Below are 23,739 nucleotides of genomic sequence, written 5' to 3' on the forward strand. Positions count from 1 at the left end.
GGATGTGACGTGAGCAATCTGTCTGACAGTTGTAAGTCTTCTAGTAGCTGTGCCAAGAGAAATCTGAATCATTCCCTTACGAATCTTGCAGAGACGGAGAGCGTGAGTAGGAGCTGTCCATGAGCTAGGAGCAGGAGCAACTTTATGACTCTCTATGGGCTTCTCCCTTGACTTTATCGGACTTTATGCCTCCACGTCCCCCCGATTGCCTGCGAGCTTCTCCTCCTGTCTATACGGTAATTTCCAGAGAGTCGCGTGGTTATGACGCAATCGTTAGCCTATTTTTACAAAAACTGCTTCTACGGGGCCATAACGTAAGATAGGGCCTTTTATACATTTTCGTGTTTCTTCAGAAATAAACAATGGACAAATGGAGTCTTTAAACGCCTCAGATGTAAAGTTATTCGCTGTCAAAGTGACGTCAAAATGAATGGGAGTCAATGGATTGCTAACAGCAGGTGATGGCTTGTTAGCCAATGGCAGCCCCCGGGGTGGTACGGAATTCGAGAGCTCGATTACCCCCCTGGCGGTGGCACGCTCCATTATCTCCACCGGCTCAGCTTACGCGGGGTAGGGGGGCTGGGCGGTTTCAGCTATTACAGCATCTTCACCCGCGTCAGCCGCCAGCGTGAGAGAGTCACACCTCTCTCAAACTCATCGGCGAGCTCCATCTGAGATCCCCATGATCTCAGTCTCCTCTCCGCCTCGGCGCGAGCAGGACCGGGACCTCGAGAAGAGAGAGTCTCTTACACAGGTCGGCACACATCCTGAAGCGTTTGTCTCCATGATTCTTACTTGACAGTAACAGCAAATCAGTCCCTGCTGAAGACGAAAAAAGAATGACATGTTCTCTAGCCGCACTCTTATACTTCTGGTCGCACCTGCAGGTGACGTCATGGCTGTCGCCGGCCAATACGGTTGCCGTGATTATACAGTACTTCAGTCATCAGTCACGCTGAGGCGTCCTTATTGATGAGAATGGTAACATCTTGGATTACAATGCCTACACTTTAAAACACGGATTTGCCTGTCATCCAAAACAGTTTTTTTTTTTACAGTTATTAATGCAATACCCTCTGGTATAAAAATGTTAATGAAGTGTTGCTTATCATATTCAAAAATTATGGCAGTCCTTCCATAGCTATATATTGGTGATATTGAATTTGAAAATAAACTAGTTTGCAGTAACAAATACATAAGACAAGTTATCATCCAATCTTGCATCCCCTGTCAAATTTTAAGAAATAAATTAGATCATACATTTGATTAGATACTGTAAAAAGATACTGTAAAATATTTTAGAACATCTTATGTAAGATTTTCTCTTCCCCCCAAAGCAAAAGAGACACACTTTAAGATTTTAAATACCATATATCCTTCTAATAAATTTCTGAATTTACAATGTAATTTTGAAAATGTGCCTTGTCATCTTTGTAATTGTCTCTCTGAAAATACAGAATATATATATATATATATATATATATATATATATATATATATATATATATATATATTATGTTATTATGTATTATGTATATATTATGTTATTATGTAACTTCTCTAATTCCTTTTGAAGAACATTACAGGACTGGCGGATAGAAAAAGATGTGGTGGCTGATGGTTTCACTTTCACCTACAAAATATAATGTATGGGATAACCAATGATTATTGTATGTTATTTGATTTGATTAATAACATCATATTGTCGGCAAAATACTTTATACATATATGTAGATTTTTTTAAATCCCCTCCTTTGTTTATTATATTCAGAAATGAATTAATATACTTCTCAAATGCCCTCACTAAAAAGGAAAATCGAAGTGTAATAAAATTGTATAATCTGTTAGTATCGTATAATCTGTTTTAAGTTTCTTTTTTCTTTCTTTTCCTTATTTATTATTGTTATTATTATTATTTTTATTATTTCTTTATTTGTGCTGAGCCTTCCACGCCTGTATTTTCTTTGTAATAACTGATTAATAAAAATACTTTTTATTGTAAGAAAAAAAAAAAAAAGTCACACTGAGGCGTTCCCCAATAGCGTCATTGACGCAGTGCGAGTTCCCTTTCTCTTTCAGACAATAGATCAAAGCTTTATTGTCACGGTTTCGCTGTAGAGAAGCACACGACGAAGGAGTAATGAACAAAAATAGTCTTTAATAAATCCAACAGGGAATACAAAAATAAACAAACACAACCATGTTAATCGTAAGACGATACCAGACAATGAAGCACAGGAGACTGAGGGCTTAAATACACAGAGGATGATTGACTGAAACAGAACAGGTGTAGAGATAATTAATAACCAGGGAAACTAACTAGGCAGGTATAACAGGAACAAAACACAGAGAAAACGAAACCAAAACTGACAACACGTTACATTTATTTTGAATGCTTTACTTTGTTGTTTCTTTGCCAATGGGGGTACTGTAGAGCTATGAAACACCTTAAAAGAACTGACTTTATAATGTTTTGCTAACTCTGTCTCTAAAACTTTCACAGTTATCTCCCGGGGAGGGATGTTCTTGTTCTCTCCAATAAATCCTCTTGAGATTTGACATTTGTTATTGTTATCTAAGCAGCAGTATGCAGTCCAGAAATAATTAGGCACATTCACGCTATTTTTTATTTTACTTGTACCTGGTGTCACCCCTGTTACAATGTAAACAGTATACTTTGGTAGACATTGGTCAGATAGATCACCCGCAATTTTTGCTTCTAGTGCCCTCCACTGACCTCGATTAAAAGAGGGGTTTTGTGGAGCAGCATTAGTGAGAGTGAAGGTGGCGTCAGAACAGCTCTGTGATCCTGCCTGTGAGACTGGTGCTAGATGACCTTTGTCGTACCCAGAGTTGTCATAATCTTCATTGAGAGCTTGATGGACTCCACGTTTTTTCACAGTCACAGACCCCTCAGATGCCATGTTTGATCCTGCTGTCACATCATCAAGCTGCAATATTGAATCAGTTGAATAATAAGAACAAAAGCATAATACTTAAAGTCCCCCCACTGTCAATAATTTTATCTTTTAAAACTCATCTTTGATAATCAAAAATACATATTAAACTCTAGTCTACCTCTCTTCATTTAGTACATGCAGAACCATGAATGTGCAAATTGGTCCTCGGCAGTGTGTGAAATACCCGTCAATATTCGGGGGGGTCCCCATCTCCCGATTGTTGCGCAATACCGGTCTAAATTTTCTCAATATGAAGTAGGCCTATAACAGTACAATATTTCATGGATGCAAGCCAAGACAATCAGTCTTTAGCCTACATGACAACACACAAACGCACACACTTAACAATTTTTGATAATCTGATATGCTATAGTATTCGTAAAGCAACACTGACATAGGTGGTTACATTGGCTAAAGTTGTTTGGAGGCACGTTGTTTTACAACAAGGAGAGGCAAAGTTGTGCATTACAATGCAGACATGACAATAATTGGCACCAATCTGGTGTTACACAGCTTTACAAGCTTCTGCTCATGTATTTTCAAAGATAAGGCAGGTGGAAGAAGACCAAGAATACAGATTTTAGGGCAAACAGGGATTTCTTTAACAATAATTTTAGATAATACACCAATTACTTCTTTCCAAAAGGATTGTAAGCGCTCACATTGACAAATACAATGAAATAATGTTCCCTTATGAGTTGTACATTTTCCACAGATATCTGAAATATTTGGATTGAATTTATTCAACTTTTCAGGTGTTATGTATGTTCTCATTATCCAGTTATATTGGATCAGTTTAAAATGAGTGTTGATCGATAATGTTTGTGCTTGGACACAAGTTTTTTCTTTTTACCTGGGCACGGACTAATCACAATTGCCAGGGGCTCCAGGGCCATTACAAATAATAACGGTGAGAGCGGACAACCCTGGTGAGTCCCGCGGTATAATTTAAATTATTTGTAATGACCTCTGCTGTCGGGCTATGGTATAAAATCTTTACCCACTGGTAAAAGTTCTGACCACATCCAAAACGTCCGAGTACATCAAATAAATAAGACCACTCGACTCTGTCAAATGCTTTTTCTGCATCTAACGACAAAATACATGAATCTGTAGAGCCGTCCTTCTCATAAACAATATTAAGTACTTGCCTGATATTATGGAAGGCCTGTCTATTTCGGACAAAACCATTTTGGTCAATTCCTATTAGGGAAGGTAAATTATCTGCCAATCGAAGGGCTAAAACGTTGGCTATAACTTTGGCATCAGAGTTCATTAAAGAAATCGGTCTATATGATTCACATCTGTCTTGGGGCTTATCAGGTTTGGGGATGAGTGTTATAAACGCATCTCTAGGGGGAAGGCAGCCCTCGAGTAGAGACTCTTTATACATTTAGCGGAATCACTAATTTATCATTAAAGGTTTTGTATATATCAATAGGTATCCCATCAGGGCCAGCTGCTTTACCACTCTTCATCTTCACTATAGCATTTACCTGTAGATTCTGCAGTATATAACGATTGGAAATACTTGGTGAAAGTTTCATTAATCTCAACCGGATCTGATGTCAGATTTCCAGCTGTTGTGTAAATGCTATTTATTGCTTTACTCGATTGTAGTTGTTTAATCTGCCAAGCTAAAAGTCTGCCTGACTTCTCTCTATATTCATAAAATGATTGCTTGAGACGGATTAAGCTGGCTTGGAAATATACTTTCCAAGTATAAGCTTTTGCTGCAGATTGTTCATTATTGTAATGATTCATGTCTGTGTTCCTCTGTCTTGTCCCGTGTTTAGCAGTTCCCCGTTATGTTGATTAGTCTCCCCAGGTGTTTCTTATTTACCACGCCCCCTTGTTATCTTGTTTGCATTTGTATTTAAACCTCTGTGCTTCAATTGTTGTTTGTCGGTCGTTGTAGCTGTTTCTGTGAGTTCTGTTGTCTGCCTGGATTTCCTGTTTGTTTTATTAAAGTAATGTTTGCATATGGATTCGCTCTCCGCTTCATTCCTGCCTCATCATAAAAATTGCACTCTTAAAATGAGCAGTTGCTGCTTAATCTGACATGTTTTACATACAGAAATATCTTAATACTTTTTGTCTTCAATGGTTTATATGCTGATTTATAATGTGAGACTAAACAAACTTCATTTTGTGAAATGGTCTGCTAGAAAAAAAGTCTTGTTACTTGCTTTAATATTTTATTATATGCTGGGTTGTTTTTTATTAATAGAAAGGTCATATTTCTGGTATCACTTTAATTACCGTACTGTTGTCAGTAAATTTGAAAAGACTCTATCCACACATGGAAAACCATTCTTACAACCAACTACAAACTACAAATACTGAACAATAACAGGATATATCACCTTTAATAGAATTAGAGTAATATTTCACTTACTTGAGGTTCAATGTACCAATTGTTTTTTCTTGTGCAGTCCATTTTCCCTTTAAACCTGTAGGCTGAGTACACTGGGATCTTGTTGTTGGTATCATAATATGTGGCATAATAAACAACACCATTTAGAGTTTGGCAGATCTGCTGATACTGTGATGGTCCAGGAAATGTTGTTGGTGATTTTCCACCTGCAAACCTTTGATTACATTCCTGCTCAAAATCTGTCACAACTCTGGCCGAACCACCGGAGAGAAGCGACAGCATCAGCACATGTAGAACCAGCGCCATGATGAAGAGGATGAGATGATGAATTATCAAGATCTCTGCAAGAACAACCACATGTGATTTTTTTTAAAAATTATTATTCTTTTATGATAGCGTTTATTGTGTAATATTTAAATAACAAATAAACACTTCGCCACCTTGGAATTATAAGCTATCTGCATTTTGAGAAGTTTTGAGGTATTGAGCTTAAACGGTTTTTTGCATTTCATTTGACTTTGTAGATCGACCCTTTTTGTTTTCTAATTAAAAAGTTGAAAAAAAATTTATGAAAAATTAAAAAAATGAAAAAGAAAACACATTAAAAAAAAAAAAACATCTCGTAATCTAAAGTTGCCACAGAATAAGAATATGTGAATAACTCAATTTTGACAAAACATTTCTGATAGAACCTTATAAATACCTCAAATTTATAGCAGTACAAGTCAATCATCAAACTATTATCAACGAAGAGACAATAATCAGGAATGTAAGAAACCATCCGTGTAAATAAACGTCTACTATTAAATACTCAATAAATAATAAAACGTAAAGGCCATAGGCAGCTCTACAAATACTACAGTACTCTAAAGGCTCACAAACTTATTCTTTGCATATTTCCCTATGGCTACAATATATATTTAAAAAAATGTCATTAGTCCACTTAACATGCACATGAAGAGTTCAGATGCAAAAACCTCTAAGTGTCATCTGAAATTTTCTTCTAGAATGATCATTTTTATCAAGCTCGTATATTTAAGTTCAATAATTTCACTTAAATGGCAATGCAAATTACCTATTAATTGTCATTTAAGTGAAATTACTGAACTTAAATATACAAACTTTATAAAAATGATCATTCTAGAAGGAAATTTCAGATGGCACTTAGAGGCTTTTGCATCTGAACTCTTCATCTGATATTTGTTACAGAATATCACAAAATATTGTGGCTCTATTTACCAAAATCCAACTGACTTCCTGAGTCATTTGTCTCCGCTTTATACTGTCTCTGATATGGATTTCATAAAGTGAAGGTTAAACAACCACACTCACTGCGTATAGCACATGTAAGACAAGGCTTAAGCTAGTTCCAGACTAAAAAGCATGTTTGAGCTGTTTTAACTGAAAGCAACTAGTATGACATATCTTAAAATATGTCAGTGTTATTGTTTTGTCTCAAGATGCACACCAGTAATGTTTTTCTAAATCATGTTAATAAAAGCTACGTAAATTTCCTAATTGAACTAGGGCCTAATCTGTTATCATAAGCCCTGTCTGTGAAATGTCGTAGCATAAACTCTTCTTATTAGTGTATTTTCCCTCTGGTGGTTTCGGTTGAAATTGTTCCAGAATTAGTTTTATACTCTAATAAGATTTCATAACTAGCCTACTGGTAATTTTCTGAAAAGATTAAATGCAAAAGAAATGCATAGATGTGATTAATATTTCTCCATGTATTTTTCTGGATTCTGTGGTATAAATTAGTATACGATGTACAGTGGTGATGCTTTAGATCTGTCTATATTGTATTTATAGTGTTGTCTAACAGACAAAGTGTTGAGGCTTTTGTATGTCTTCAGGCTTTGCATTATGCATTTCCCATGGCATCAAAATTATTCTTGGCACGTCTATGTCCATGGAGAACTTTGTTGGTAAGTTGTAAGCATCACTTGTGTGTCCAACTGCATGCCTTTAATTTAAGCTAATTGTTTGTTTTACTCGCGCTTTTCTTTACTACCAGTCAAGTGTTACATACCATGCAAAGCATCATAGTCTTTTATTATTAATTTTTTATTAATTTTTGCAGAATAATATAAAAAAGAGTGTCCAGGTCTCAGGGATAAGTATGGGTGGATTATATTGGTGATTTTATATTTGTGTCCATTGATTGTTTATGTGTGAATGCCATGTATATTGAAACACTGAAACAGATTTTCCCAACAGCGGACAATAAAAGTCAATACAAAATACAATGCATGCTAAGGTCAAAAATTGACTGAAATTAGAATTATTGTGAAGACTAGACTGTCAATTTTAAATGCAAATCATAAAACTTCCTTATGGACAATTTTTTTTATGTCAAAAAGACGAACAGTCCTTGTAAACAATACGGAGAAAAGTCAATGTAACAAACAAATAAAATAAACAAATTAAGAAATGTTTTAGAAAACTATATCACTTACTTGAGGTTCAATGTCTGTCCTTTTGTGTTTTGCAGTTCGTAAACCCTTAAGTGGTTTTAAGTGGTGTATTACTGGTGGTGGTTGAGGAGAGATCCCCTGGTATGATTATAAAGCACTTTGGGTGTACAGTAGTACATATGAAAGCACTATATACAGTAAATGCCTCATTCATTCATTCATTCATTCATATATGATTCATTCAACATAGCAGGGTAGATTTTTTTATATATATATATATAGGAACAGAAATAAAATTCTTGCCTACAAAAATTAATTTCCACTGTTACTGCCCAAGAAAAAATTGCATTGAACTTTTGGTTACAACTTGATTGCAGGCAAATATTTTGGTTCAAATCTATCATCATTATATAGCTGACACTTGCTTGAATGTATACTCGTCTGTTTTTATTGCGATGATTTGTTTACCCAGCTGCTATTAGAAAAACTAGATTGATGGACAAAAGTATTACAACTATATAATTTTAACTCAAAACCTTATATTTACTGAGATAATCCATAACCCTGATCTCACGTAAGCCAATATTCCATAAACATTTGTGTGTGTGTGTGTGTGTGTAAATAATCAGTTGTTGGACTGTTTACATAAAATGGTAGCAAAAATGAAGATCACATAACAGGTCTAACAAACAAAATCAAACTCAATAAAAAAACAGAACTTAAAATAGCATAACAAATAACAATTCAAATGTGAAATGCAGTCAAAAACTGTTACTCACCACTCTAATAGAATGTGTTGTTTTTCACATGAACCTTTTCACTCGTCCTTCTCCTTCTCATCTATAATTTCCTCTTTTTTTACTAACATTTATATACCCTCTCCATTGAGTTAATGTGCTTTCTCAACCATTTAATTTAATAACTCAGCAAAAATAAAAAGGAAACTAAAACCACTCAGCTCAGTGGTCAGTGCAGTTCAGCATGCGTTAGCTTTATAAAAATGCTGAACCCATAGTTTTATACATTTAATGTTGTTAAATGCATTTTTAAAATGTAATGTGTGTTACCATGATGGTGTTTATTGTTTGTGTGAATGACACTGTGCAGCTTCTATATATTAGTATTAACTTTCTTGTGAGAAAGCTGCTTGTGTTGAGTTTTGATTCATCATGTGACTATTTTCACCACTGTGATTGGTGGATCTCAGTGTATTACAGTGGTACAAAACAGATATTAATACTTCAATATGTTGGTAAATTAACATTATTTCAGATAATGACATGCATTTTTTTACTGTAAATTTAAGTTAAGTCTATAAAACCTAAAATGTTGCTTCCGTATTTTTTACGGTATAGATTTCTGGCAACCAGCTGCCAGTTTTTACCGTAATTTTAGCTGATTTTTTTTTTACAGTGACTTGGCTGTATGGATAGATGATAAGCTTTCATTTAAAGTGCATATTGGTACATTAGGAAGCTCAAAATAAAGATTGGCTTTTATTTTTGAAATAAATCTGGTTTCACTTTAAATGCCAGGAAAAAACTTGAAAGCTACTTTTTTACTTTTTATTTTCCTATTATGTACCTTGAAAATGGAATAATTAGCATATACATTTGAATACACTATATCTACTGATGAATTTAAGGTAATCATAAAGAATGTGGTGAAGGAGACGTGATTATTTAATGTAAATGTTTTTTTGTTTTTGGCGTGTTTGCCTTTTATTGGATAGGACAGTAGCTAGACAAGAAGTGAGATGGAAGAGAGGGAGGAAGGTATCAGGAAAGGTCCACGAGCCGGGACTCGAACTCGGGTCACCCGAAGCGCAACAACGCTACATGTCGGCGCACTTGCCCCCGAGGCTATCGGCGCCGAAATAAAATGTTTCTGTGTTAAAATACATGTTGCATATGTTATATTTTAATTGCTAGCTTTCATGGCTGCTACCTTGACCAGATCTCTCTTGTAAAAGAGATAATTTGATTGTTTCACAGACAAGGCTTAAGCTAGTTCCAGATAAAATGCATGTTTGAGCTGTTTTAACTGAGAGCAAATTGCACTGACATCTTAAAATATGTCAGTGTCATTGTTTTGTCTCAAGAAGCACACCAGTAATGTTTTTTTTTCTAAGGCACGTTTATAAAAGCCACTTAAATGTCCTAATTGAACTAAGGTGTAATCCTGGCTAAATCTAAGCCCTGTCTGTGAAACCAGGCCAAAAAAAAAGAACAAAAAAAAGTGTTTGGCCACTTAAAAGGGGTTGGAGCTCTTAATTTTGTTTTCAAAGTGCACCAGATTTGTGAATTTGAAGACTAAGTTTGCCAATTTTCAAACTGATTCGCATTGTTAGAATGTCGGTATGTGTAAATAAATAATGTATACTTTCTCTCTGTGTTACCTGCATAATCTTGTTTATTTGTCAGCAAAAGTTTGCAAGCATTTTGCATCATATGGCACACTTTTGACTGCGACCCCTGAAGTTCAGGGATCGAACTTACACATTTCCTGTGGGAAACATTGCATTAATATAGTTTTTTAAAGGTTGGTAACATCTTCACAAAAACTCCTGAGCTCTAAATGCCGCTCTAGCATATCGTGTGTAAAATGCCAGTGGGTTGTGGTGCGGACTGGTGGCATTGGGTAAAAATGACTTGCCAGCTGAACAGGGGCATATCACTCATGTTGGATGTCAACATTCACATTTGCATAAGTCGTCCTGTTTGAATTCATGATTGGTGACTGCCAAATTAAAATATTACATTCTTTTTTAACTTTAACATTACAATTTAACTTTCACTTTGTTTATGTTCTGGTAAAAAAATTTGTTTGATTCCATTTTTTGTTTTCATTTTTATTTTCATTTAAAAAAAAGGAAGGAAAAAAACAGAACTGTGAGGATACTCCCAGATTCTAGAGAATATGCTTATTAATTACTTTTTCTAAGAACACCTTACTTTTTTTTACACAATCAGACATTTGCAGAAGTTATGAGCATAAAACCACAGCCACTGGTTCAATGAACTCTTGACCCGGACCACACACTAAAACTTTGATGATAAAACATGAAGCCAAAATGTATAATTTAATTTACCATAAACGAAATGTTTAGATTCCAAAAATGTATAACAAGTTCCAGAACACATCAGAAAATGTATTTATCAATGCTTTATTTTTAAGGTTTTAAGATGACATTTCAACCTGTTAAGGAGTTTGTTCATAGCAGCTCTTTATTGGAAAATGATGACCTTATTTAAAGTTGTGATTGTCCTCTTAGCTCAATGATCTCTCAAGTCAAAACAAATGTTTTTTTTCTGGAATCCTCCAGATTGCTAATATTTACTTATCAAAAGAAAGTCCCTACAATGCTTAAGTTCTCTCTCATAAAATAGCACAGATCAAGCATTGCCCAGGTTAATCCACCACATAATTTCTGTTTTCAGATTTTGCTTCAGTCACAGTTGTTGTTTCACAGGCTCTTCAGCGACGCGGCTTTTGAAAAGCGTGATCTCGTCCAGGTGGCAAAGTGGCATTCCTCTGATCACATGGGCCAGGTCCTCGTGCAGTAAAGGGTAAATCACCACACTAAGGGCTGGACGAGATGTTGAAAAACTGCAGGGGGAAAAGAACGAACAGGGGAATATTTGATGTACACCAGGTTACTTCATGTATATCAACCCAGACAGCAATAGTGTCAGCCCCATCCGGCCCACATCTGGTACACGTGGATTCAACACACCAGGGGCCTCATTTATAACCGGTGCGTACGCGCAAAACAGGCCCTGAAAGAGGCATACGCCAATTCCAACGAATAAGTTGTGATTTATAAAAACAAACTTGACGGGAAAATCTGCGCACCTGCACGCAAACTCTGACAGTCTGACCCATGCGTACAAACATTTTGGAGACGGAGCAGTTTGGAGACACCGATGGTGAGCTGGAGTTAAATGTCTTTTTGGTCACTTTTAGACAGAAAATGTAAAGAAAATGATACATATACAGAAAGATAATACAAATATAATTTCACTCACCAAGCCTGTCACTTGAAGCAAATATCCATCCTTTTTTAAATGTCCGCGCCAGCGAGCGCGTTGGGCCGTTTAGTGAAACTGACGCATAGGCTATACTATCTAACAGCAGATGAAGTAAAACCATAAATCTTCATTATGAGTCCTAATCATAAATACAGTGCATGTTCACAATAAAACTTTAAATAAATAAAAGAATGATTTAAACTATATGTTTTACTCCTGATATAAACATTTAGACTAAATATGCCATTCTCATTAATGAAGTTAAACACTTAAATGACATGAAATCATTACTGAGAAGTTACAACTTTTTTTAACATTCAGTCAATAGAAATATTTGTAGTGGACGCGATGCTTTTGAACACTTTTCCTGTGGCATGCTGTGTTTTAATGTTTAAACTACAGAGAGAATTGCGTACCATGATAATAGCAGATTGTCTGAGAAAATATTTTCGTGGAAATAATGCACAACACAGGCCTATCTGTTTCCATTAAAAATATAAATCAATTAAAAATACTATTTGGGCAGTGGAAAAGATTGAGAAAACAGTGGAAAATTTTCTCTGAAATGTATTTTATACTATTTAATTTATTTATTCAAAAACAAGGCAAGGATAGGCTACTAAATGATTTTTATCAATGTAATGTGACGGCACATCCGTATCTCATATTTTCCTAATGTCTTGTACTGTTAAATGTGGTATCACGTGGATGAATATGCATATGCAAATGATATGCAGAAGATGATCTGCATTGTTAAACTAGGCGCTGTAAGCTCCATATATGGTTATTTTTCGGGGTGGAGACACATGTGCGCACAATATTCCACTGACTGGGATTTATAAAGTGAATTCTGCACAGGTTCTGGCGTACGCACGGTTTTATAAGTCTGAATATTTGTTGGTGTACGCCATTTTGGGCTTTCAGGCGCACATACACTTTTAGTAAGGATCCTACGCAACTTTTTATAAACAAAACTAAATATCACATGAGATTTTGAGATTTGAGATTTTACTTTGTTATAGAAGTTACCAGTGTGATTACTAAAATGTTCTTTTCCTGTATTCTCTAATGTCTGTGTTAAATATCCCAGAGGTGACTGTAAGGGTCTGGACCATGCCAGGAATGCAGTAACAGTGCTTGCTCATTTAGCCCGGCTTCCAGAAATGAAATATGGACTCGTTTTGTTTGAGAAAGGTCTTCAACATGTGTTAAACATATAAGGGTCATTGGAACCAACAGTTTAAGTGATCATTTCTTAGTTAAAGTCTTTACTTTACTGTTAGATTAAAAGTGTCCTCTCATTAAGAGAAAGAATACGGTATGTTATCTTGATGTTTTGAGAAGACTCTCCAGTTTATTGTGAAGAAGCTGTGTGTCTGTGTGTGTGTTAGTCTTCTTGGTTACAGGTTAAGGAACAAGTGGCATTATTGGAGATTGACTGAGTTGTTTTCTTCAACATGTTGGCGCCAGGCAAGCCAGATCACGGAAGGTCACGACATGCCCAAATTCAGGGTCCGAGTGTCAGCCGCATAATCTTTTTATCTGTTTATGTGTGTAAAATGTGTGTTTATCTATTTCTTAGCCAATCAGAATCATTCAACATGAAGCAATGACGTAGCTTAGACCTTGGTGTAGGCAGGGTATAATTGCTGTGATCTTTGTAACTGTAAGGGGGGTGGGCTACGAACTCTTGTGAGTCTTGAAGCTGACTTCTGCTGATGAAACTGCAAACTATCTTCAGTAAAAAAAATCATAATTCTGACTCTTGTCTTAAATTGACTGCACTTCTGACACCGGGTCTTTATTAATCATATCTGGTCCTTGGGTCTTTTACAGTGAATTCCATAACAAAGTTACTATTAAGAATTATTTAAAACACTAACCTGTCCAGCAGGGTTTTCTGCAGTGTTTTACATGCCACCAGGGTACCTCCCATGAACATGTGGCACATGATGACATCAGTGCAGCTCTGCATGAAGGCCGTCACAGCGGCGGGCTGGAAGGTCCCTTGTCGAGAAACCAGACAGACACGCCGCAGATGCTGACACCGACTGAGCTCTTCAAAAAATGCTGCGTTCGCATTAAAGTACGGCTGCTCCAGCCTGCAGTTTTACACATACAGACAGTGAATAAATGCAGAAGTTACAGGGATAAAATATTCTGCTAAAAATTATATTAATAATTGATTAAGTAATCCTAGTTCTCATTCTAGCCAGGGTCCACTTTAAAACTCACCAACGGCAAATGCAGAATGAGTTACAAGCCAGTTAAGCGATACATTTTTTTGAAATAATGCATGATTAACATCTCTTATAAAATAATATCACATTCCATGCAAGTGCATCAAGACAATACATATGGTCTACTAAACAAAAGCTATGTGACTGTTGCGTGTCACATTTTACTTTAACCTTACGGAGACATTATTTTTTCATGCACACCGAAATAAAATTCTGAGAAACAAAATCATGGACAATGTTATTGTGAGTCAGTGATACCGTTTAGCTAAGAGACTGTCTAAAACATAATGGTGAAAGTGTCATACCTTCTGATTTTTTTAGGCTGTTCTCGTGATCTTTCCAAATTCGACCAAAACATAAATCATTTACCTATGGTAAACATTAGACCTGGCTACTTGGTCAAAACATATATATATATATACATATATATATAGGGCTGTCAAAAGATTAATCGCGATTAATCGCATCCAAAATAAAAGTTTGTGTTTACATAATATATGTGTGTGTACTGTGTATAATTATTTTGTATATATAAATACACACACATGCATGTATATATTTAAGAAATATTTGCATACATATACTGTATATATATTTATATAGTTTATATTATATATAAATTTTTTTATAATAATAAATAACACATTTTTCTTGTAATAACGGACATTCTTAATTTAAGACAGCAATCAACCACAGACTAACTCTTGTAAATGTTTAAATCATCTTATGTCTCCAAGAGAAAAATTTTACATCTGAAAAGGGCTTAAGATTTCATAGTGTGTCACCATAGGGACAAAATAAATTATTGTAAGGAAATAATACAAAATACAAATTACACATCCAGCAATCCTGTCAGTATGGCGCTGCCCCCTAGTGAGCTGCATTTGTAATATGAAATGATTTGTGGCATGGCTAGTGAAATGTTATTTTCTTTTTGCTGAGACAAGTCTACATTTAGAGACTTTGCTTAATTTTGAGCATGGAGTGTTGAGTGACATGTGTGTTCACCTTAAATCCCTGAGTTGTGTGCAGTAGGAAAGAGCCTCCAGCAGGGCCTGCGTGTAATTCATGGCCTTTAATGATCCGAGATTTGCCAGCGATAACGAATGAAGGTCCTTGCACCCCTTAAGCAGCTCGATCAATCCTGTCCCCTTCAGGACTCCCGGTAAGTGAGCGAGGGTGAGCTTGCGCAGATTTTTCATCCCTCCTAAAGCAGCTAACTCACTGTCTCTGACATTGTAGGACCAGGGGCATGCGACGGGGTCCTTGCGGATGGCCGGCTCATTCCGTGGCATGGCAGAGGAAAAGCCTGCGCCAATCAGCTCCAGCTCCACTAGATGCGGGCAGCCTTGAAGCAGCGGCTGAATGCAGAAGCCTCTGTCCTGCTGCTCCTCACCCTGACCCTCGATGACCTCTGTTGAGGGTCGATATGTGGGCACACCGACACGGCTGCTCTTTTTAAGGCCGAGAAGTAGCGACCTTGGTGTGAGGTCTGAGTTGGAGTCCTGACTGTTCACAGGTGTTGGAGAGGATTGCGCCAAGGCACACACCGGAAGTGCCAGCGAGCACAAGGAGGCAAGACGTCCTAAAGCGCCACACAAGTGTCCATCTTGCCCAGTGGGAAAAGCATGGTGGTAGTGCGTGGCGGATAAATTAAGGTGAATAAGATGCGGGCAACATTCAGTAAGTGCTTTGATGCTCTCCGTGTCCATCTCCTCCTCGCTCTTACCACAGCTCTCGGCGAGAGGTCCTCGGCCACAGCCACGCAGGTTGAGACTCCGTAGGGGTGTGAGGTCACGACCTGCACTAAGCAGCACATGTAGAGGGTTAAACCCTGGAGATGAACAGTGCGAGACATTCAGGTAAACGGGGCAGCCATGCGTTAGGACTCGCCCTAGAATAGCACCATCCAGCCATGTACGTGGAAGCTGGAGAGCACTGACGCTATTTCCCACTGTTGACGCCATGCTCTCCATTAGCGCCGTCATTGCAACCGGCCTTGGCGGTGCGGGTCCTGGCACAGACAGCACCAGTCCTGTAAGACCCTCAGGCACTCTCATACTGAAAACAGCCAAGTAGAGCGCCAACAGAGTACGATTGACTTCACCAGGTGCGAGGCGTGCGGAGAACCAGCGCAGGTTCTGATAGTGCGGGACGCTGCTCTGGCCCACCATCAGCTGCGCACACCCGCCTGCTTCCCTCCAGCCCTCGCTGGCCTCCAGATAGAGGTGAAGGCGTCGTAGGGCACTGCAGCATGGCACCACCCCATAAGAGGGAGTCAACAATGTCTGCTTGAGCTCCTGCAGGCGAGCCAAAGCTGACTTACCCTCTGCACTCAGCTGCTGGAGGTCGAACCCCGGCCCCACATCTAATGCCAGCGAGCACAGAGAACGAAGAGAGGTCAGCAGATGCGAAAGCCGAATTGACGTCAAACGGCAGCCTGAGAGGTCCAGGCTGACTAGACCCTTACAGCGGGTGACCTGATCCACCGTAGAGCCGGCCAACCAGTAGCAGCCACTGAGGTTTAAAGTCTGGATGTCACTGGAAAGGTTCTTCAAGAGCTGCTTCACAGCATCGTCATTTGCCTGTGAATAAGAAGCAATTCAAAGGTAAGATTTTCAGGCATTCCATACGTAAACATTTGGTTTTCTGTTATATGTAGTTGCAAATTCTGCTTGTCAACTTCTTAAAACCTGTTAGATAGGTGACATTATCATAGATGACTTAGACATAGATGGCTAACATAGATAGAGTTTTTGTTGAAATTGCAAAAGTGACTTGTTGAATAATAGTCTTGGTTGCCTATGAATCACCATTTTCCAAGAAAAGGTGTTCATGAACTAATGGAGTCTTGAACTTTCCTGTATAATTATTGCAAATTATAATTATTGCCGTTATTGCAATTTTGCTTTAACTGTTTTTCCCCTATTGTACATTTGATGAAGAAAAATGACAATTATATGTGAAAAATGTATATTAAGAATTAAATAATAAATAAAATAAATATACATTTAAAGTCACCATGAAACAGAAATTGTGATCATCCCTATTGTGATTTTATCAGTAAAAGTGACTTCTCAAATGAGAAAAACGGAAGGCTGGCTCGTTGTCATTTGCTCATTGCTGCAGTCTCATGTGAGTGACAGGTTGCTGGAGAGAAGAGATTATTGTCCCGACCTCACGCCTGCTCACACATCATCAGAGAAAACAAGTTATGTTTTTGCGAGGGGAGGGGAAGTTAATGTCTTGGATTAAAAATTTTAAGGGCTCAAAATTTGTCTTAAAAATAATTGTGCATTTCATAAAAATAATACAATTACAATTAATTTTATTTTGTGTGTGTTGGGTCAGTGAATATGGCAGGAATCTAGAAAAATACGCCCCTTATATCTGCCCTAATTAAACCAGTTCATGAGAGAAAGTGTATGTTTTTTTAGGCTTACCGTATATTCGTTATGCAGGTGCACATGGGCTCTCAAGCTCTTGTCCAGACAGAGAGTTTGAAGTTTCCGGCACACTTGACTCACATTGAGCATCAGGTCATGACTAGGAATGAATCGCAGGATATTCAGTAGAATCTCATCTGAGAAGTCTGAGATGGTGACAGAAGTTTGGGAAATGCTATCTAGGCAGCACAGAGCCTGGAGAGCAGCAAGAAGAAAGAGTCATTAAACATAAACAACATTTTTGAGTTCATTGTTTTACTAAATGTGACATTAAAGTCCATCATGCTCAGTTTCGGAATATCTCCAATGTTATTACAATACAACTGTGGTGACCACTACTGTCAAAACAAATGCCAAAAATGACAGAAAGCTTTCAGACCGTTAGTTACACATTCTTTTTACGGTGTTTAAATCTATATTGCAGTAGTACAAACGTCGGTAATATAGTATTATGACAGAAACTATGGTAATCATGGTGACATTTAGCAAGGGGTTATTTTAGACATCTGCATGCTTATCTATCCCGTAAGAAGGTTGCATCTTCGTGTCCCAAATAATTTTAATCGTTTCAAAACATTACTGTTGTCTAAATAAGTTCATCTTTGCATGCAACAAAATGTAAAAGCTAACTATCACTATTAGCATGAATGATCAGTCCTCTATTGTAACTTACCGTTTCAATTTGATTATCCATGCCGCTTTAGGGAAATTATGTTTGACATGTACTTAAATGATAAACAAAAACAAATTATTGCCATCTCAATAAATGTATAATTCATCCATTGTACAAAAATGTGTTTGGCACTGTATGAATTGGCACACACATAGCGGAAGTAAAATGTAACACATTCGGAACGGTTTGGGAGACGTACATACTTCCGTTACGAAGCAACTAGTAAAAAGGTCCCCGCCTGTGGTCTAAATTTGAAACACCGAATTGACGTATATTCTCTATTATAAATTTTCCGTATTCAATTTACAATCAAATCTAACAATAATTATGATAATGTCTTCGACTCTGCTTCTAGGAAGCCGCTGTTTTTTCTTTCCTCCCATTCCGCTTCAGCACCGGCTTTTGTATTTTCAAGCTATCCCATAGAGCTTGATTAGCTGCTCCAGATGTGTTTTATTCGAGATGGAGCTAAACTCCGCAGGACAGTGGCTCCCCAGGAGCAGGGTTGAAGACCGCAGAATGTAAATTCACTTATGGTGTTGACAAGAAACGTATGAAAGGCCTGTTCTTCAAATGTATACATTTACACACAATCTGAGTTAGGTAGAGTCAGCGAACTGAATAATAGAAGTTAAGATTATGAACGTGTTGAGGCAAGATATCCACGATGAGAATGAAAAATAAGTGCTCTCAATTCAGGTTTCATTGTACATAACTGTTTGCCCAATACCTTATTGAAAAGATCATAACATTCCCTGTATGTTTGACTTCTGTGACAATGATAGAAAAAAAAAGAAAGTCTAAAGTTAACCATGTTTTTCTAAAAATAAAAAAAACCTAGTAAACATTTAGGCCTCATTGGCAGAGTTTAGATTGAGATAAGATTAGGCCTTATCTTAATCATAACATTCAAGTACCTTTTATAAATGTGGTAAACATTACTGGTCTGCATAGAGACAAAACAATGGCAGTATATCACTGCCATTGTTTTGTCTAATCTTTTAAGATATGTTATTGCAAGTTCAGTTGCTTGCAGTTAAAACCTATCAAACATTTAGTCCAGGACTAGGCCCAAACTTTAAGGTTAAGACTACATACAAATCTAAAACTGTTAAGCCACTTGAATTTAATGAATAATCTGATATGCTTACTTAACTAAATCATGCCTGAATCAATGTGCAATTTAACTACAAACTATTTTTGGCTATATTGGCTATTTTTTTTTTAACCTTATGACAGGTTGAAGTCAGACCCCCCCCCCCCCCAAAAAAGCCCTGATGGAAAAGTGAGACCAAGATTAGATTTTAAGTATGCTGTCAAATCAAAACCAGTTAATAAGTCACTTCAGTCAGTTTAAAAACCAGAGCAATATACCAAAGACAGTAGACACTGTGTGGTTTTACATGTGCACGTTTTATTTGGGTTTACTTGTCAGTGTACAGAGACACCCTGGCTTACATATGCAAGGGACCGTCCCTAAATCACATACCCTAGGGGAGTCCTGCAAGATATTCACTTTTTAAAGGTAAAGCTTTCCCCATTGCAACAATAACAAACTGGGCCAAGTTTAAGGCTGAAGTACAAAAGAAAAACAAATGTATCGAGTACATAATTTACATAAACACTATAACAAAGGTCATGTATGCCCACTGTGATGAGGGCAAAGTGGTAGACACGTCTGGAATGACTAAAAGAAGAAATGTACATTGAAGTCCTCTCGGGGAAAGCTTCTCCCCCTGCAAGACAACTACCTCCCTTTCCAGTTTACGCATCCTGAGTCAAATGCGCCATACAGAGCAGAAGCCATGCTGATGTCATCTTGAGAGGTTTAGGTTGGTCGTTCGTTTGAATCCTACTGCATGGCCATTAAATGGTGGCAACAGTTCTGTTTAGAAGCACTTCCTGTGGACGATGGATGGGCCGGACTCATCGTACTCCTGCTTGCTGATCCACATCTGCTGGAAGGTGGACAGGGAGGCCAAGATGGAGCCACCGATCCAGACGGAGTATTTGCGCTCAGGGGGAGCAATGATCTACAAGAAAAGAGAGATGTTAGCTCATTAACCAAACTTAAGTCTCATTGTTCCATCTTTGTAAGCATTTAAGGTGCCTCACCTTGATCTTCATGGTGGAAGGAGCGAGGGAGGTGATCTCCTTCTGCATACGGTCAGCAATGCCAGGGTACATGGTGGTACCTCCAGACAGCACTGTGTTGGCATACAGGTCCTTACGGATGTCCACATCACACTTCATGATGGAGTTGAAGGTAGTCTCGTGGATACCGCAAGATTCCATACCTACATAGAGAAAACAAAGTTAGTTATCATAAGTAAACCAGTTGATACAGGGATTGGTTAAAGCATAACCAGTTTAAATGCACAGCATGAAACTCACCCAGGAAGGATGGCTGGAAGAGAGCCTCAGGGCAACGGAAACGCTCATTGCCAATGGTGATGACCTGCCCGTCAGGCAGCTCGTAGCTCTTCTCCAGGGAGGAAGATGAGGCAGCGGTTCCCATCTCCTGCTCGAAGTCCAGGGCCACGTAGCACAGCTTCTCCTTGATGTCACGGACAATTTCTCTCTCGGCCGTGGTGGTGAAGCTGTAGCCACGCTCGGTCAGGATCTTCATCAGGTAGTCTGTCAGGTCACGACCAGCCAGATCCAGACGGAGGATGGCATGGGGAAGAGCATAACCCTCATAGATGGGCACGGTGTGGGTAACACCATCACCAGAGTCCATCACGATACCAGTAGTACGACCAGAAGCATACAGGGAGAGCACAGCCTGGATGGCCACATACATGGCAGGGGTGTTGAAGGTCTCAAACATGATCTGTAGGAAAGAGCAAAAGTTAGTTTAATAAAAGTAACCCCCTTTAGACACTTCCAAATCCAAACCAATACAAGGTTAAGGAAGTAATAGTGGGCAGGAAACCTCCCTGGCACACCATGCTTATATGGTTCACACTCAGGACAATGCTAAGTAAGAAGTGTTAGAAAAGCTACCATGCAAGAAAGAAAAGGAAGAAGCAAAGATGGATGAACCTTTTGAACCTCATAACAGTTCATGGGAGAGGAGCCTGAGAGGAAATGGATGGAAAAGAAAATGAACAGAGGAAACAAAAGCCAAATAGTAGTAGGGGGGGTCATATGAATGAGTCACAAAAACACACCTGTGTCATCTTCTCCCTGTTGGCTTTGGGATTCAGGGGAGCCTCTGTAAGCAGGACAGGGTGCTCCTCAGGGGCAACACGCAGCTCATTGTAGAAAGTGTGATGCCAGATCTTCTCCATGTCATCCCAGTTGGTCACAATACCGTGCTCAATAGGATACTTAAGGGTCAGGATACCTCTCTTGCTCTGAGCCTCATCTCCCACATAGGAGTCCTTCTGTCCCATGCCAACCATCACTCCCTAGAGAAAGGAAAATTAAAGATTAGTCAAAGTGCAAAGAAAATCAAGTAGTTTAAATCTTTTAAAAGCATAAAGGAGGGAACCTATACACATTTGAACAACTGATAACAACATTTAGAAAAATATAATTTCACTGCTCTGACAGTTCAAATCAAAGTTCTCATCTGATAATGACACTCTGTAGAGCTGCTTTTTAAGGTGTCATAACTTTAGGACTTTGCAACATTAACACCACTGAATTAATTTGAGCTTTATGACAAACATCTGTAGAGCTGCTTTACAGCTGAAATTGAAGTAAAATTAATCGAATTATGCGTCATTACAGTGAAGCTGCGTTAAATTACACAATATAAATTTCACTTTAAGTGTTGACCATTATAATGCTGTTTTTGCTTTTAATTCTACATTTATGCATATAACAGTTCACAAACAATTTCTACGATTTTAGTAAGTGACTAATGCCCAGATGAAAATAAAATGACTATATATACCTGATGCCTGGGTCGGCCAACAATGGAAGGGAAGACAGCACGAGGGGCATCATCTCCAGCAAAACCGGCTTTGCACATACCGGAGCCGTTATCAACGACCAGGGCAGCGATTTCCTCATCCATGGCTGTACAAAAAAAAAGAAAAGAAAGAGAAATCGTTAAAATGCTGCAATCCTTTAGTTTCTCTTATGGGTGGCGATGGTGCTTGAGGAACGTGTCACGACTGTCCAGTAGGCGGCGCAAAGGCGCAGGGTTGAAACTAAGCGATTTGAGACAAAGGAAGTGGTCAGGCAGTCTCACTATTGCCTTATATGGCAATAAGTTCGAGCAGCTCAATGCCGCCGATTCAGCGCGTGGAATCAGACCAACGGACACGACCACTCCCAGTTTCAAAGGCCGAGATAAGCGCTTTCCCAAACGACCACCATTATAATGCTGATGCCTGGCAAACGAACCTCTTTATCAAAATGATCTGTATTGCAGGCATTTCAGTAGATACTAACGTTACAAGTGCTGCCATCCTATTTAGTGACAAGGAATGACAAGGCTGTAAAGTTTATTGCAGCCAAACGCTTAACAAGAAGCGTAATATATTAAACGTTTATAACGTTACCACAGTTAAACGAACCAAACGGCTGTGATGTTAAATATGCCGGTTAATGCTTTATAGTAGCCACACCCACCATTCAAACTGCGAACACAGACACGGAGGAAACTACGCCACTAAATCCACGTTTAACTGCATTATATGGATCAATTAAAAAGGCATTTCACGCCCAAAGCGTGGATTTAAGCCCCTCTAGTTACAAATAGAAGACTTATGGTTAAAGACCTTCCAGCAAAGAAAGCTATAATTGCGACCGGTTGATACTATTTAAAGATTTAGAAAAGCACAAAATAGTTGTAACCTTAAGATTAGAGCTATAAAAATCCACATTATTAAGTTACACGGTTTACTCAAACTGCATTCCCAATTAAAACTCGTCATATACCAATATGAACTGAATATGCGTAAAAGCAATTAAAATAAAAAAAATAAAAAAAACTCCAACCAGCGACATTACTAACATTATCATGATACCAAATACCACAAAGTATTGTTATGAAGGCATTCTTACCTGTGTATTAGTAGGTTATTGTGAACAAGGGGTATGAAGCTCTTCTCAGCGTGCACTGAAAACTCACAATACTCTGTATGAGGTGGGTCACAGTTTTATACCCGGCGCTGGGGCCGGCTCCTTCCATATAAGGTAAACTTTCGGCATCGAGCGATCTGATTGGCCAGCCGTCGTCCACTTGGCGAGTTTCAAGCTAGTTGCTTGAAATTCAAGTTCTGACTGAGTTAAAATAATGTATGGCAGGGCTAATCGAACGGGCAGAATTATTTGAAAAGTAAGAAATGAAAAGTCAATTTAATACCACATAAGTATATACATTACTGAATTAAGAATGTTTCAGTAATTTGAAATAGGGCGCAGTGAAAATGCCTAACGATTGAGTGTTGCATGCTAAGTTTGTGGCTTCATTTTTAATTCGTTTTACATAGCGACTGAACAGTTTGCTGACTAGCTCACTGAAACTCAAGCGATGGATCAAATACATTTGAATATGCCTTTAATCAGGTTGCAGGAATGACAGGATATGGAACACTGGTATTACGACATTATAGCCCTTATGTTAGTGCAATT

The 23,739-nt window shown here is 38.1% G+C and overlaps 3 protein-coding genes across 4 annotated transcripts; all 3 read right to left on the reverse strand.

Annotated features, from left to right (window-relative positions):
- Nucleotides 1-2,139: 2,139 nt before the first annotated feature.
- On the reverse strand, nucleotides 2,140-8,590 carry LOC311286493 (endonuclease domain-containing 1 protein-like). Of its 2 annotated transcripts, XM_084402710.1 has the most exons (4): nucleotides 8,537-8,590; nucleotides 7,800-7,895; nucleotides 5,359-5,678; nucleotides 2,140-2,951 (listed from the first exon to the last, which is right to left on the reverse strand). In XM_084402710.1, the coding sequence occupies exons 3-4, from the start codon at nucleotides 5,641-5,643 to the stop codon at nucleotides 2,316-2,318; spliced, it is 921 nt and encodes a 306-aa protein (XP_084258836.1). In that variant the 5' UTR covers nucleotides 5,644-5,678; nucleotides 7,800-7,895; nucleotides 8,537-8,590; the 3' UTR covers nucleotides 2,140-2,315. The 2 variants fall into 2 exon arrangements, with proteins under 2 accessions (XP_084258836.1, XP_084258837.1); XM_084402711.1 differs by lacking the exon at nucleotides 7,800-7,895 and having other exon boundaries at nucleotides 8,537-8,588.
- A 1,569-nt stretch (nucleotides 8,591-10,159) lies between these two features.
- Nucleotides 10,160-18,364, reverse strand: fbxl18 (F-box and leucine-rich repeat protein 18). Its single transcript, XM_084397648.1, has 5 exons — nucleotides 18,148-18,364; nucleotides 17,472-17,669; nucleotides 15,037-16,613; nucleotides 13,672-13,890; nucleotides 10,160-11,366 (listed from the first exon to the last, which is right to left on the reverse strand). Exons 1-5 carry the CDS (start codon nucleotides 18,166-18,168, stop codon nucleotides 11,210-11,212), a joined length of 2,172 nt encoding a protein of 723 aa, XP_084253774.1. The 5' UTR covers nucleotides 18,169-18,364; the 3' UTR covers nucleotides 10,160-11,209.
- Nucleotides 18,365-19,541: 1,177 nt separating this feature from the next.
- Nucleotides 19,542-23,298, reverse strand: actb1 (actin, beta 1). Its single transcript, XM_084403005.1, has 6 exons — nucleotides 23,170-23,298; nucleotides 22,052-22,176; nucleotides 21,321-21,560; nucleotides 20,542-20,980; nucleotides 20,263-20,444; nucleotides 19,542-20,180 (listed from the first exon to the last, which is right to left on the reverse strand). Exons 2-6 carry the CDS (start codon nucleotides 22,172-22,174, stop codon nucleotides 20,037-20,039), a joined length of 1,128 nt encoding a protein of 375 aa, XP_084259131.1. The 5' UTR covers nucleotides 22,175-22,176; nucleotides 23,170-23,298; the 3' UTR covers nucleotides 19,542-20,036.
- Between the last annotated feature and the right edge of the window lie 441 nt (nucleotides 23,299-23,739).

Source organism: Rutilus rutilus (assembly GCF_951802725.1).
Source record: "Rutilus rutilus genome assembly, chromosome: 2".
NCBI lineage: Eukaryota > Metazoa > Chordata > Actinopteri > Cypriniformes > Leuciscidae > Rutilus > Rutilus rutilus.

Excerpts from the sequence above, each read along its gene's own strand:
- LOC311286493 (XM_084402710.1), bottom strand. The coding sequence starts at position 5,643 with ATGGCGCTGGTTCTACATGTGCTGATGCTGTCGCTTCTCTCCGGTGGT. Across the intron at positions 2,952-5,358 it reads ATTGGTACATTGAACCTCAA|CTTGATGATGTGACAGCAGG; the intron begins GTAAGTGAAATA and ends TCAATATTGCAG.
- fbxl18 (XM_084397648.1), bottom strand. The coding sequence starts at position 18,168 with ATGGATAATCAAATTGAAACG. Across the intron at positions 16,614-17,471 it reads ACCTGCATAACGAATATACG|GCAAATGACGATGCTGTGAA; the intron begins GTAAGCCTAAAA and ends TCTTATTCACAG. Across the intron at positions 11,367-13,671 it reads CAGAAAACCCTGCTGGACAG|TTTTTCAACATCTCGTCCAG; the intron begins GTTAGTGTTTTA and ends TTCCCCCTGCAG.
- actb1 (XM_084403005.1), bottom strand. The coding sequence starts at position 22,174 with ATGGATGAGGAAATCGCTGCCCTGGTCGTTGATAACGGCTCCGGTATG. Across the intron at positions 21,561-22,051 it reads TTGGCCGACCCAGGCATCAG|GGAGTGATGGTTGGCATGGG; the intron begins GTATATATAGTC and ends TCCTTTCTCTAG. Across the intron at positions 20,181-20,262 it reads CTTCCACCATGAAGATCAAG|ATCATTGCTCCCCCTGAGCG; the intron begins GTGAGGCACCTT and ends CTTTTCTTGTAG.